The sequence below is a fragment of the Rhinolophus sinicus genome, linkage group LG09, assembly GCF_036562045.2.
Source record: "Rhinolophus sinicus isolate RSC01 linkage group LG09, ASM3656204v1, whole genome shotgun sequence".
NCBI classification, from domain to species: domain Eukaryota; kingdom Metazoa; phylum Chordata; class Mammalia; order Chiroptera; family Rhinolophidae; genus Rhinolophus; species Rhinolophus sinicus.
Genome location: NC_133758.1, coordinates 20,951,441 through 20,966,972, shown reverse-complemented (window position 1 = coordinate 20,966,972; position 15,532 = coordinate 20,951,441). Strand labels below are relative to the sequence as shown.

General features: G+C 33.8%; 1 protein-coding gene across 12 annotated transcripts in view; it reads right to left on the bottom strand.

Moving 5' to 3' along the window:
* Positions 1-15,532, bottom strand: part of SMAD2 (SMAD family member 2) — a 72,766-nt gene that overhangs the window by 5,480 nt on the left and 51,754 nt on the right. For 9 of the 12 annotated variants that reach the window (XM_074340017.1, XM_074340015.1, XM_074340018.1 and 6 more), the window contains 6 exons: positions 15,051-15,140; positions 13,828-14,021; positions 12,671-12,805; positions 9,815-9,889; positions 3,428-3,481; positions 2,002-2,214 (listed from right to left, as the gene is read on the bottom strand). In XM_074340017.1, coding sequence (XP_074196118.1) covers positions 2,002-2,214; positions 3,428-3,481; positions 9,815-9,889; positions 12,671-12,805; positions 13,828-14,021; positions 15,051-15,140 — 761 coding nt within the window. The remainder of the gene's footprint in view (positions 1-2,001; positions 2,215-3,427; positions 3,482-9,814; positions 9,890-12,670; positions 12,806-13,827; positions 14,022-15,050; positions 15,141-15,532) is intronic. The other 3 variants (XM_074340016.1, XM_074340013.1, XM_074340014.1) reach the window with 1 other exon arrangement.

Here is a 15,532-nt window from a genome sequence, read left to right as displayed (position 1 = left end):
GAAAGGAAGGCAATGTTGTAAGACAGCATCTAAGGGTCTCACTCCTGGTGTGCGTGCATCTTACCTATCGTCTCAGCACTCACCTAGGTGCTGCTGTTAAGGGACTTCTCAGATGTAACGAAGGTTTTAAATCAGCTGACCTCAAGAAAGGGAGATTATCTTTGGCGGGCCTGACTTGAGCAGGTGATATCCCCTCAAAGTGTGAGTGACAGAGATGAAGACAACATAAGAAAGTCTCCACTGTGGACTAAGAAGATGGAGGGGGCTATCTGGCAAGGAATGCAGGTGGCAGCTAGCTGTTGAAAGCAGCTTCCGCAGGAAATGAGGACCTCAGTGCTACAACTTCAAGGAGTGAATTCTGTTAACACTCATGTGAGCTTGGAAGAGGATCTCAAGCTCCAGATGAGAAAGCAGCTCAAATGACAGCTTGATTTCCCTTTGTGAGATGCTGAGGAGACTCCTAATCCATACCTGCACTCCTGATCCACAGAAACTGGGACATAATACATTTGCGTAGTTTCAGGCTAGTTAAGTGTGTTATGCAGTAAAAGAAAACTAACTAAACAACCTACAAGCCAGATTTAGTACATAAATATAGAACCTGATATCCTGTTCTCTTCTGACTACAAAACACCTATTTAAAAAGCAACATGTACCTGACCATCAGGAAAACATTAAGTCAAAAAAGTAGACATTTTTCAGGCTATGTTCTCTGATCAAAACCACCCAATAAATTAGAAATCAAAAGTAAAAAGATGATCTAATAATTTCAGCAATGTAAAATTTTGCAGAAGTGAATGGGGAACCCTAATTAAAACAGAAAAACAGAACTTTTTTAAAGTAGGGTGGATAGTCAGAAGACTTCCTCACCTACAAGACACCTTGGTATCTTAACAAGGTTATACAAAATTTATTCATTAAGCAAGATTTGAGAAATTCCACATGCAGCCAAGTACCAGACCTTTTAACTCCCTAAAACACTTTGTAGTATCACACTCGCTCTTTAGTGATCAGCATTATTTTTCATAGGAAATAATGGGTAAGAGGTAATGGTTCATTAAACAACAACAGAAGCAAACTATTGCTAAAAGAAGTTACTTTGAGGTGATGAGAATAGTTGTATTAGTAGCGCTCAAAACATTTTTTACGTCACAGTAAAAAACATACTGAAGGCCCCGAAGAGTTTTTGTTTATGTGGATTACATCTATGGAAACTTACCATATTAGATAATAGAACAGATTCAAAAAAAATTTTAAAAATCAAAGTAATAAACCTATGTTTATAAAAATAACTATTTTCCCAAGCAAAAAAAAAAAAAAAAATTAGTGAGAAGAGTAGCAATGTTTTACATTTTTGCCAATCTCTTCAATGTCTGACTTAACAGAAGAGGGCTAGATTCTCATGAGTCTACTTTTAAGATCATATGCTATCTAGCCTCTGGATACTTCACTGTATACTCATTAGAGAATCAAAGTGAAAAAAGTTAAAAGCATCCTAGTAGTATTATGAAAACAGTTTTGACCTCACAAACTTTCTGAAAGGGTGTTGAAGGGTGTTGGAACTACCACATTTTGAGATCCTCTAAAATATTTTTTGTACTATATTAAATGGTAGTTCTTGTTTTACTTATCTTGCTTCAGATTAATAGTAAGATCTGATTTAATATATGAATTCACTGAAGGGCGAACAAACTAGGAGATATAAACAATCTGAAAAAAATTGATCATTTGTTAAAATAATCCTAAAATCTGAACATGACAATTTTTATGACTTGCAGTGTAAAGTATTTTTAACACTTATTTATTGAAGGACTTCCCAATATCATGGGTGACCAATAAAGAGTTTGCAGATGGAAGGACCACCAGGATCTACTAAAAGCAGTGAAGCTGTGCACTGTCAGAGAGAGAGCAGGCTCCTTTGCACATAATTTCTTGATGTGGTTAACCACATCATGCTCACGTTATGAGCACTGGTTTTTCACAGAAGGTAAAAAAACATACCTATATGTCTTCTTGTCATTTCTACGGTAGCATTTCGGTTGACATTGGAGAGTAAACCTAAGCAGAACCTCTCAGAATTTGATGGGTCTGTGAAGCCGTCTACAGTGAGTGAGGGCTGTGATGCATGGAAGGTCTCTCCAACCCTCTGGTTTAATTCATAATATGCTATTGAACACCAAAATGCAGGTTCTGAGTACGTAACTGGCTGCAAATCTGGGGGAAACAAACAAACCAACCGTTAGAGCAAGAAATGTTGTGTGAACAATTCAAGCCAAGAGCAGATTGAGTACCAGCATCTGTACAAGCCCCATGCCAGCCTACAATGGCAACAGCTCAGGAAGTAGACTTAACATCCGCATCAGAAACTCGTTTCCATCGATCATCCTGGATTTTCTATTTCCCCCATCTCATAAAGTCATCCAATCTTCAAACATCTTTGTTAAACTTCATGGTGGATCACTTTTTCTCCTAGTAGTTTTACCCTGGTTCCTATTCAAATATAAGACCACTACAGGTCAAGTAAATGACCTTGCAGAATAAAGCCAGTTTTTGGTAGGATAAAGTGGAAAAACGCTGGAGCAAGGGCTAAGTCAAAAGCCATAAGAAAAACTGTCATAATGGAATATAAAATGACATCTTTTTGACATTTGTCTATTTTAACGTAAGATTTCAGTGACTACCCTAGTCACAAAACACCCACATTACACAAGAAACTAAAAGTAGTAAAACTAAAAGAGTGTGCAAGTGGAAACAGAGTATGTAATCAAAGGAATCTACATATTTCATGAGAAAACTAGGGTCATAGGCATTTCATTTCTGTAATTTTTATTAGAATATGTCATAAGGAATATCATGAGAAAAACTGATTTTTAGAATTCCAAATGTGTCAACTGAAGAGAAATTGTTAAATAGCAAGGCAAAATAAAGGCCAAAAATAACACCCATACACACACACCCCATACCACATGTACATATTTGCAATATACGTGTATGTATGTGTGTGTGTGTGTGTGTGTGTGTATGTATATATATATATATACATATATATATATATATATATAATTTATACACATTACCTCTTATATTAATAATTGCTATTCCAAAATACATCATAAAAAACATACCCATAAAAATCTAGCCATATAGATCATAAAATTTTCCATGAATAAAGAATTTGATTTTTCATGCATAAAAAGACTGCTAGTTTCTTCCATTATGTGCCAGTAGAAAAGAGTTTTAGTAATATTGAGTGAGGCACATTACCAGTTTCATTTTTAAAAAGCATTAATTTGAACAATCATTTGATTATTCATTGGGATCTCTTTCTTATATATGAAAAATAATGACCAGAGAGGACATGTAAATAAGTGACAAGGTATAAAAAGTGGGGGGGGGGGGGGGGGGGCGCGAAGTATATGCAACTTACCCAAACTATGATTAACAGGGGAAAGAGTAGTAGGAGATAGTTCTGCTGGAGATCCTGAAACAAAAGGATTCGGTTTAAAAACAGATGTGGAAGTATTTCCAGAACTTCTGACCCAATAACAATAAAATTGGTTGTAATTAATTATCACAAACAATACACAGATAATTTACATCCCAAGAATTCAAAGTATACAACGACTTTAAATGACTGTAATTTTGGAGGCTTCGATATATGAAAGGTAAAAACGAGTATAAATAATCCTGACTTCCAGCCACTCAGTTCCCCTTCCCAAAGGCATCCAGTTTATAGTCTAAGAACCATACAATCAAATAAATTCTGTTCTGTGACCCCCCAGCCCTGCTTTTTTTACAAAATGGTTACACAGTTCTGAACTTTGCTTTTTTATGTTACGTATTCTAGCACAGATGTTGATGCTTCCTTGTTATTTATCTATCAATATATTACCTGCATAACTCACGTTATGGATTATAATGATTCCATATTGATGGCTATTTTCAATCTTTAGCTTTAAGAACCAAGATTGCAATGACTAATGTTCACATTTTGCATACTTTCAATCATAGCTGAAGGATAGACTCTTAAAAGAGAAACTGCCATGTCAAAGGGCTGTGGTTCTTTAATTTTGATAGTTTGCCAAAATTGTCATCTATAGAGGTTGTACTGGATTGCATTCCCAGAAGCAACAGAAATGGTGAGGAGATGCTCATGTGTTACTGTTGACAGATGAGAAAATAGTGTTAACAAGTATAGTTTTGTGTTTCTCTTAGAAATGACACTGAGTAACTTTATACTTGCTTATATTTTATTTCATTGCTGTGAATAGTCTGTTCTTTTCTTTTGTTCATTTTTCTATTGTGGTGTTGATCACTTTTCTCACTGAATTATAGAAGGCTCTTTATGTGTTAGAGATATTAGTCTTTTCATGGTATGGGTTGCAAATATTTGATTATCTGTCTTATGACTCTTCAAACTAATTTTGATTAAGCAGTTTTAAAAAAACTTTTATGTGATATAATTTATCACATCATTTTGGGGGTTGTCACACTTTGATAAAACAGTGGTGACAGCAGATATTCTTTTCTTACTCTTAATGGAATATTTCTAGTATTTTCCCATAAAGTGTAATAGTGGCTTTGAGAATGAGGGAGATAATGTTGATTATTTAGGATTTTTGCATCAATAATCTTAAGAAAAACTGATCTGTAGATTCACGTTGTGAGTGCCATGTTATACTCTTCATAAAGACAATCTAGAAGCTGTATGTCTTTTCTATACTCTGTGACAGTTTATAATAGCATTTTAATAACACATTCATTAATAGTTTGGTATAATTCCTGTGTGAAACTGTTGGCAGTTAATAATTTTCTAGGGTTTACTCTAAGACATTTCTCTGTTTCTTCCATGAAAGTTGACTCAGGATAGTTCTATTTTCTCAAGTCAGTTTGGTAAATTATGCTTTCTTAGAGAATTATTCAAGTCTTCCAGTTTTAGGTAAACAGGCTAAATCTAATCAAGAAAATAAGGCGGAGGGGCACAAATATATAAGAAAAAGAAGGTACAACCACAGAGAGAATAATAAAATGAGACTACTCAATTCTACGCAACTAAATTTTAAAAACACATTTGTTGTAAATAGTGTTAAATAATACTGTAATTATAGGATAAATTTTTCTTTCTATCATTCTCTACACATTTTGGGAAAGTTATCTAAAAGAGCGTGACCTACAGCTCCCAAGCTTCAAATATAGAGAGAGCAATGCATAGATATAGAACGTGGCGAGTCAGACAGACCCCACCTTATGCACCTCTCCCCTCCCCACACCACTGTAAGTAACCATGACAACAAAACACCAGGCAACGCAGGTGAAATGGCGATTCCCCTGAAAAAAAGAGATGAATCAAAAATAGAGAATAGGTGACAACTATTTTTTAGAAGAGAGAATAGTCTTCCACAACAAAATTCTTATGTTCTTTTTTTCTGTTCCTCATTTTGAAAAATCTGTTGGCAAGTCACAACAGGTACAACTAAGAAAGGTCAAAATATATTTAGAACAATGAACTAAAACTCACTGCTGTTTCCTGAAGCTGATATAAAATAAACAAAGCCACTATTAGAAATGGAGGAAACTGCCCAATTTTTCATCTTTTAACTGTTTACTCCTCTATTAAATACTTCTCCGAAGTGGCCAGTAGTCACAGTTCACTAATTTAGATTAACAGTTCAGCTGGATGTGACAAAAGAATTACAGAATACAAAAAGCAAGGTTCATTATAATCATATGTAAAATTTTAAAAAGTTAAATTAAGCTAATAATTTATTAGCTAACAGTTTTTTAGAAACATTTTAAAACTGGTTAATTGGTAATTAATCTATTAGTTATTCATATATACATGCTGCTCCTGAAGTCTGAAACTTCCTGTTATGAGAAGTGAAAAAATATCCTATTTAGCTTCGGTAGTTTGAGGCAGCGGTTTCTGTTACTTGCAGCTAAAACATCTAAGAGAAATCCTTATGCACATATCTTTGCTTACAAGTTCTATATTACACTCTAGTATTATTTTATACACAATACTCAGCATCCACTTAAGAAAACATGAGACATGCAAAAAAGTAGGAAAAACTGACCCATAATCAAGAGATAAGAGTCAACAGAAGCAGAACTACATGTGAACCAGATACTGGAATTATCAGATAGCGTTTCAATGGAAATTGTAAATACTGAAAAATAGATTATCTAAAATGAATTCATGAAGTATGCTTAACAGCAGACCAAAAGTTAGACCCACAAACACCTTATCACTTGATTTTCAACAAAGAAACCAAGGTAAATCAATGGAGAAAGGAAAGTCTCTTCAACAAATGGTTCTAAAACAACTGGACAAATGGCTGGCCATGGAATAGGAATGAAGAGCAGAAATGGAAAATATGGAGGTACAGTACTCCCCTCCTTTGTGGTTTCACTTTTCACAGTCTCAGTTACCTGCAGTCAACTGCAGTCTGAAAATATTAAATGGAAAATCCCAGAACTAAACACTAAGTGTTAAATGGTGTCCCATTCTGAGTAGCGTGATGAAATCTCATGCCATCCTGTCATGTCCCACCTGGGACGTGTATCCTCCCTTTGTCCAGTGTAGCCATGCTACACACACTACCTGCCCGTTAGTCACTTAGTAGCCGTGTTGGTTATCAGACTGCAGCAGTATTGTAGTGCTGGTGTTCAAGTAATGTTTATTTTACTTAGTAGTGGCCCAAAGGGGCAACAGTGAAACTGGCAATTCAGATACGCCAACGAGAAGCCGTAAAGTGCTTCCTTTAAATGAAAAGGTGAATCCAGTATTTTGAGAGACCACATTCACATAACTTTTATTACAGTATAGTGGTATAATTGTTCTATTTTGTTAGTTAATGTTAATCTCTTACTGTGCCTAACTTATAAACTTTATCATAGGTATGTATGTAGAGGAAAAAAACAAAGAGTATATACAGGGTTTGGTACTATCTGTGGTTCCAGGCACTCACTGGGGGTCTGGGAACGTATTCCACGTGCATATGGGAGGACTACTGCATATTCACCTTGTTACTCCTGCCACGTTTCAGCTATATTACCAAATAGGCATTTGTGCACTAATTGGAATCCTTGTGGCCTTTTGTGTCTGTCTTCTTTCACTTAATATGCTGCTTTCAGAGTTCATCCATGTTGTACCACGGATCAGTACTTCATTCCTTTATATGGTTGAATAATAGTTCAGCGTATGAGTATATCTCATTTAATTTGTCTATTCATCATGATGGACAACTGGGTTGTTTTCACGTTGGGACTGTCATGCTTACATAAAGATTTGTGCACCAGTTTTACATGGAAGTGTATAAATTTAGCTTTCAATTTTCTTGCGTATATATCTAGGAGTAAAATTGCTGGGTTATACTATTATTCTATACTTTAATTTTTGAGAAATAGCAAATGTTTCCAAAGCAACTGAACCATTTTATACTTCCATTAGCAACACGAAGACTTCTTCATATCCTCATCATTACTTGTTATTGTCCTTCTTTTGTTATTACAACCACTCCAGTAGGTGTGAAGCGGTGTCATTGTGGTTTTTATTTGCATTTCCCTGATGACTAATGATGTTGAGCATCTTTTTATGGCATTCAGATTTAAATGTATAGCAGCAGTTGCCCATTGTGGGTCAAAGAGGAACATGGTTGATTCAGGAATACAGATCTTCGAGATACAGGTGTGTTAGAAAGATATATTTGGAAAGCCAAATATCATTTGCAGTAAGACATGTGCATTAAGATATAAAGCATGTTATTTCCAATGACCTTTAGATTATCTTTCTTGGTGATCTACTACTCTGAACAGCTATAAATATGGTTAGCTATAGTAGAAGTTCCTTTACCTGGGAATCTGAATAATGGGAGATTTTAAACAACAGCATTACTGTAAAGGCCAGCCCACTCCCAACCTTCCCTGCAATCACCAATGTTAATTCATTTAAAAATAACTTAGATTATCATAACTGAAGAACACTTTACTATAAACTGTGTAGAAAAGTTGATGATATGGTTTGTCAGGTTGTGATATTAACGTGCCCAATCCTAAAGATACTGACAGGTTAAAATATATAAAAACAGACAATTACAATGACATCACAGCATTTCATTGGCAACCTATGAGTCCCGGTGGGCTATACATTTTATTACATAACAACTGTTTTAAAGCCTTGATGTAATGTTCATTATATATTAAAACTTTTCCGCTATTATGTTTGGAGTTGATAGCTAAATATCAGAAATTAATTGAATTAGGTAAAGTACAAGGTATTTTGTGTAAACAATCTACTGTAATTCAGAACTCACTATTATGTTAAAGGGGCACTGAAAAACTGGTTACCATCCCTTACCTCCAAATTCCTCTAAAATCTGTCATTAGGCTAATTATAGCCTTTCATCACAAAGACATTTATTCACAAGATAAGTAAAACTTTAAATAACAGCACAGAATATTTAAAAAGTGTTCTCAAATTTTTCACTTATTCTAATAAGGAAAAATTCTAACAATTATTCTGCTGAGTAGCATATGTCAATTTTTCATGAAAACAGGGCCCTTCCCTTTGATGATTCAAATATAATTAAATCAACATAGAAGATTCTTTTTAAATTGTTCATAACATTTTCTTACAATCCTTTGTATTTTTGTGGTGTCAGTTGTCACTTTTCCTTTTCACTTCTGGTTTTATTTATTTGGGTCCTCTCTCTTTTTTCTTGATTAGTCTGGTTAAAGGATTATTAATTTTATCTTTTCAAAGAATTACCCCTTGGTTTCATTAATCTTTTGTATTTTCTTGGACTATTTCATTTATTTCTGCTATGATTTTTATTATTTGCTTCTTTCTACTCACTTTGGACTTTGTTTGCTGTTCTTTTTATAGTTCTTTTCAGTGTAAGGTTAGATTGTTTGAGATTTTGTTTTTTGAGGTAAGCTTGTATCGCTATGAATTTCCTTCTTAGGACTGCTTTCACTGTGGCCCACAAATTTTGGGTCATTGTATTTTCATTTGTCTCAAGGTACTTTTTATTCTTCCTTGATCTCGTTGATCGATTCATTATTGAGTAGCATGTTATTTAGCCTCCATGGGTTCGTGTGTCTTCAGTTTTTTTCTTGTAATTGATTTCTAGTTTCATATCATTGTGGTCAGAGAAGACGCTGACACAATTTCAATCTTTTAAAATTTATTGAGACTTGTTTTGTGGCCTAACACATAGTCCATCTTGGAAAATGTTCCATGTACACTTGAAAAGAATATATATTCTGCTGCTTTGGGGTGAACTGCTCTAAAAATATCAATTAAATCCATCTGGTCTAGTGTGTCATTTAAGGTTGCTGTTCGCTTGTTGATTTTGTGTCTGGAACATCCGTCCATTGGTGTCAGGAGGGTGTTAAAGGCCCCCATTATGACTGTATTACTATCTACCTTTCCCTTTATGTTGGTCAATATTTGTTTTGTATTTTTAGGTGCTACTATGTTGGGTGCTTAAATGTTTACAAGGGTTATATTCTCTTCTTGGATTGATCCCTTTAGCATTAAGTAATGTCCCTCTTTGTCTTTGTTTTAAAAGTCTGATATAAGCATCGCTACCCTAGTTTTTTTCATTTCCATCCACATAAAATAGCTTTTTCCACCCCTTTACTTTCGGTTTGTGTGTGTCTTTCGATCTGAAGTGGGTCTCTTGTAGACAGAAGATTCATTTTTTAATGTGTCCCAACTTTTCTAAATTTATGAATTATGAATAACTCATATGAATTTTAAACACAGAAAAATGTTATCTAATTACCGAGGTATTTTCAAAGCTATTTTTACCTGTGTCCATACTTTGGTTCAACTGTTGATCACTTGTTTCTCCATCTTCACTGATATATCCAGGAGGTGGCGTTTCTGCAAAAGTTTAAAACAAGTCATGTACAGTTGCAATTTAATCTCACCACCTTTTCTCCCAGCTACCAAAGATAACCAACAATTTGCTCCAAATAACAAATATAAATGTCATATAACATTTTTATAAAAAACAGTACTGGATATTAAGGGCTTAAGATTCATTCAGATTCTGCTCCAAATCTTGTAGGTAAGTCCTTAAAGTATACCTGAAATGCAATCGAGCTCACTGGGCATATTTTCTTAGCTATTATTTATATATTTGGCTTATTCCCATATGTATATTTTCTAGGGCAAGAGCCAAAAATACAACTTCAAAGATGCCTCAGTTCTGAATCAGTATGCTTCAAAGACATTAGTACCTACAATGGCTTATTATTTTTGTAACTAATGGCCATCATGGATGGGCACCTAGATGATTAAAGGACACCCCTTCCCTCCACCCATACCCACACAAGATTTCAGATGACAAAGTAATACAGGCTTACACCTTGCACTAGGTTCTATAGGGCAAATGTTGGTAATATAGAGTTCAGGGCTGATCTACCTTGAATTCTACCTAAAAAGTGTATTTCTCCAGGAATTTCTAACCAGTAAATCTCTAGTATTAAAGCAGAAAATTAAATTCAAATAGAGAATACTGCACAAAACTAAGGCAAAATACTCCCTGAAAATAAATAAGATTCTATGAACAAATATTTACATTCAGGAGGCATCTGATACCTAAATAAATTTCATGTAAAACAAAAACATTCATATAACTTTATCGATATACTTTCAAGGATGAAAAATAAGTTTAAATGATTATCAACAGTCTAACATTTACATTGCTGCAGAGTTTTAAGCGATTCAAACAATGCAAACACATACCTAAAAAGTAATTTGTAATTACCAAAAGGGGAAGAAAGAAGATGTGGGTTAAAGGTCTTCTTCATTAATTCTTTACATCTTCCTTCAATAAGATAACTACAAATTTATCAAACTTTTCACGTAAGTGACAGTACTCCAAAATTTTTAATACTGAAATTCCAAGAATAAAATACCTTCATATATTCAAATGAACACAAAAATAAGAGTAATACGTATCATTATGCACTATTTTAAAGGTTAAAGCTAATAAAATTAAACAGAGCTAAGCTTTACCAGTTTAACAGCCCAGATCTCAAAGGTCTAAGTAGGAAGAAACGCTGATCTTTTAAATACTTTATCCTATCCTATTTTTCTCCATTATTAGTTATCTATAAAATAATAATAAAGTTATTAGCATTTTGGAGAAAATGTCAAAATTTCTTTTGAAACGTAATAAAAAATGAACCCTTAGGTTTTGCTAACAGTTGGAGCTGGGTAAACCCCATGGTCCAGGAAAGTAAACAGGTGCAATTCACTTTTGATTTTCTGTTTTGTAAAATATCTAAACAGATAAAGAAGAAAGGAAAAACAAGTCCGAACATCTCCAAAAGTGAAAACCACTAAACATTTTGATGAACGTCCTTCCAAATAATTACTGGGTAGATGGTCTTATTAGACTGTATGATTACACCTGTTTCCTAGATTGTTGAATAATATTAATTCCCACTTCAAAGACTTAAAATACCTCCCCCTCCTCACACCACACACACAAAACTCTACTCTCAGCCAAATTCTGCTCCCTAAGAAATGTCCTGTTTTAGCCCTGTTTTCTCCCATCATCCTAGTTCTCATATTCTGTCCCACTCTATGTATTTTCCTCCTAACTTCGCAAAAAGTTTGTTTTCTAGCAACCCAAAAAGCAATCTTAAATTCTCTTCTGGAATCAAATAGTAATCAAAGAAATGCACATTAAAACAATCAGAAGACACTTTCTAACTTTAAAATTAGCTATTAAAAAATCCTTATGTTTAAAAATTGTTTTCAATGAACAAGCATTATTTCCATGACGAGCCACATTAAATAAATATTTTTTATGCATTTGAAACTCTTAAGGAATATTTTCAGTGTATAAAATAAAAAGAAGAGAATAGAGGAATATTACAAAAGGAGAAAAAATTTGACACTAAAAAAATCCAATGTATAGTTTAATCCTCATCCTATTATTCCTTTAGTTTCTGCTAAGAAAAAGGGAAACACAGTAAGAAAACATTGGTTGTTCTCCTAAAAAATAGTGAAAATTAAAAGGGTAAGTAGCTACTGTACCATGGACTATTACGGGATCACAGAATACAATTATTAGAGTGGAATTTGAGAACCATGCAGTTGAATTCATTTGTTTTTCAGTAGGAGTTACTGAGGCCCAGATGAAAAGGAACTAAAATAGAGGTTTTCTGATTTTCAGTACAACTTACGAGTTGCTTAGCTGTAGAACTAAAATACTGTATCTGCTATAGAAATGTTACGTTTCTCTTAAACATTATCTATGAAAGTGATTATATGGTCAATTTTTTAATTACGTCTGTTTCAGGAATACTTTTTTCCTGTATCATTTATTTAGCTTATATTCTGCATCTCTCTTAGCTTCAACAACTAAGACAAACTTACTAAGATCTTTTCTTTTCTGCTTCTCACAGTACTTTGATTAAAGCCACTGCAAAAGAAAATAAATATAAAGTAAAACTTTTCTCCAGACAAAAGTATTTAAAGTACCAGGTTTACACATGTCACAAAATAATCACCCCCAAAATCAGATTTTTCTATTCCAAATCCAGAAGCATTTTTTAAAAAGTCAAACCACAATTTACTAATACTTGAATGTTTATGAACATAATTTATATTTCTCCCCATTTTTAAGTGATTCAGAAGGAAAAATACCTGGGATATAATTACTCTGGGGCTCAATTCCCGCTGGAAAATTAGTGTTTTCTGGAATGGAGTGGGTATAATCATCCAGAGGTGGCAGTTCTGTCAGGATCTCGGTGTGCCGTGGCACTAATACTGGAGGCAAAACTAACAAAGTAAAAGAAATCCAAGTTAATGGCAAGGAGCAAAGGGCGGGGGGCAGGACCTTTATTAAAAGTTTTTACAGAAAAAATGTAGCCTACTTAATTTTTTAAATTTAGGGCCCACCTACTTGATTTTATAAAAGTTATTAAGAAATTGACAAATCTGATTATGATTTTTTAACTTACTATGTAGTCTACGATGTAAATTTCCAAATCCCCATTTATCTAGTACTTTTGGGCACAACGTGATCCTGGTAATATTATATTACCATAGAAGTTCATAAATCCCCATTGGAAAGATTGTGGAAAGATCTGTAAAATCAGATTTAGGGTATTTTCTAAAAATACAGCTGTAGTGTTAAAAAGTTTTAAGCACACAGCTAAGTAAATGAAAAGTCTTACTATGAGTTTTACTAAACTTCTTAGATCAGAATGATGTCATTAAACTACTTTGAAAAAACAGAGACTGAAAACATTTAATGCAGTAGACAGTTAAAGAGATCTATCAGTTTAGCGCTAAGCAGACTGCATCTGTAGAACTGTAATTTCCTGTATATGTGCTTCGATGTGAAATACCGTGTCTCCCCGAAAATAAGACCGGGTCTTATATTAATTTTTCCTCCAAAAGACACATTAGGGCGTATTTTCAGCGGATGTATTATTTTTTCATGAATAACAATCTACATTTATTCAAATACAGTTATGTCATCTTCTTCTGGAACATTGTCATAATGTACTAAATGCATCCATCTGGCTGACAATCTTAACTGAGGCTTATTTTCGGGGAAACACGGTAGCAATGCTATATCCCAAGAAACTGACAGTCTTTCCCTCTAAGATATATTTTTCCATAAAATATATAAAAAATTCAAAAAGCACTTTTAATGACCACCAAGCAATATACTGAATTTAGAGTCATTGATTAGAATTTTACATTAAAATTTCCCTGGGTCAATTAGGTATAAGAGTACATACCACCCTTAAGCATTTGATTTAAAACAAGAAAAAAAAATCTAATTTTCCTACCTGGTGTCTCAACTCTCTGATAGTGGTAAGGGTTTACACATACTTCATCCTTTTTAAGATTAAAAGCATATTCGCAGTTTTCAATTGCTTTGAGTTCATGATGACTATGAAGATCAGGCCAGCGCCATAATCGGCAATATATAACATGTGGCAGTCCTTTCCGATGAGATACCTGAAGACGACCATCAAGAGACCTGTTGGGAAGCAAGGGGAAAAGAAAAGTGGGAGCTTTACAAAAAAAACAGAAATAGTCAACTGGACTAAATTAGTACAATACAAGCATAAAGAAAGAAATGACAGACATTTAGTTAGTTTTAGTGAGTACAAGGAAGAAAAACGTACTATTTAATGGATCTGACAGAAAAGTAAACAGCAGCTCTAGCGGATGTCTCTTAAAAACATGCCATATAAATGACCTATATGTCAGTGATTGGCTAACCATTTGGGAAAAAATTGATTTTTAAAAAGAGTATCATATAGTTACACTTGAAAAACTTTTTGTCAACTTTTATTTTTAGTAAATCAAACTCTTATTTAGGGATGCTTTTAAGGGCGTTAATTCTGTAGGTGACTGAATTATCAAAAAAAGGAACTAGTGTGAAGAATGGTAAATACCAACAATGATGTAAAAGTAACTTACTCAAACTAATGTAACTCATTACCCAGTTGTGATTGTGTTGAGTACTGAGGTATATTTCTATAGCTCACACATAAATGCAGATGGTGATGAGTATGATGAGATGAAATGGACAAATACCAATATGCTCAAAAAGAGAATGTGATTAAAAAAAGAAAACAAAAAACGAGTTAGCCTAGCATTGTGTTCAGTAATTAACTATGTATTTATTAGTATAAAGAAGATGAGATTCAGATGATAGCAAGAAATTTAGCAAAACTGGTTATGTATCTACTTAAAAATTAGGCCAACAACAGATTATAACCTAATCTCAACCTAAAATGAGAATATAGTTATCAAACTTCCTATTCTTTAGGGGATGCAATAATTTAAAGAAGATTCAAAATTAGAATTTCATTGATCAAAACTTCAGCTGAAACATGTAATATACTTTTAATACTGGCAAGCAGGTATTTTAAATGCCATGCCTTATTTTACATTAAGGAAACATCCTAGGCAAAATTATACTAAGCAACCCACTATAGGTCTTCCAAAACACCCCCCCCACACAAGATCGCTGGGATTTGACAGAGGGCAGAATATTCACCTGGTTTGTTCAGAGAAGCTGTAAAGGCCTGTTGTATCCCACTGATCTATCGTATTTGGTGTACTCAGTCCCCAAATTTCAGAGCAAGTGCTGTGCATAAATTGAAAAACAAAAAATTGATGTGAACATGGAAGCATGGTTATTCAAAATACCATGATGTAAAACATGGAAAATGTACAGAATACTTCCTTCACCCAGAAAATATACACTGCTTCGCTGTTCACGGGCATTTAGTGCTGGTTTCTATATTTTCTATATGAAGGAAGCCAATAAAATGAAACATGTGACTCCAGATAAGTTATGATTATGTTTTTAAAATGTGAACACCAATGCTCTCTAGCTTAATGAAATCATACCTATAATGCCCTTTCTAATTTCCTCTACTTACAGCAAAAGATCTAATAGCTCTGCCATTAGCCTTACTAACAGTGCTTCATTTTATAATCCAGTTTTTAAAAAACGTATCTAAACACGAATGTCAA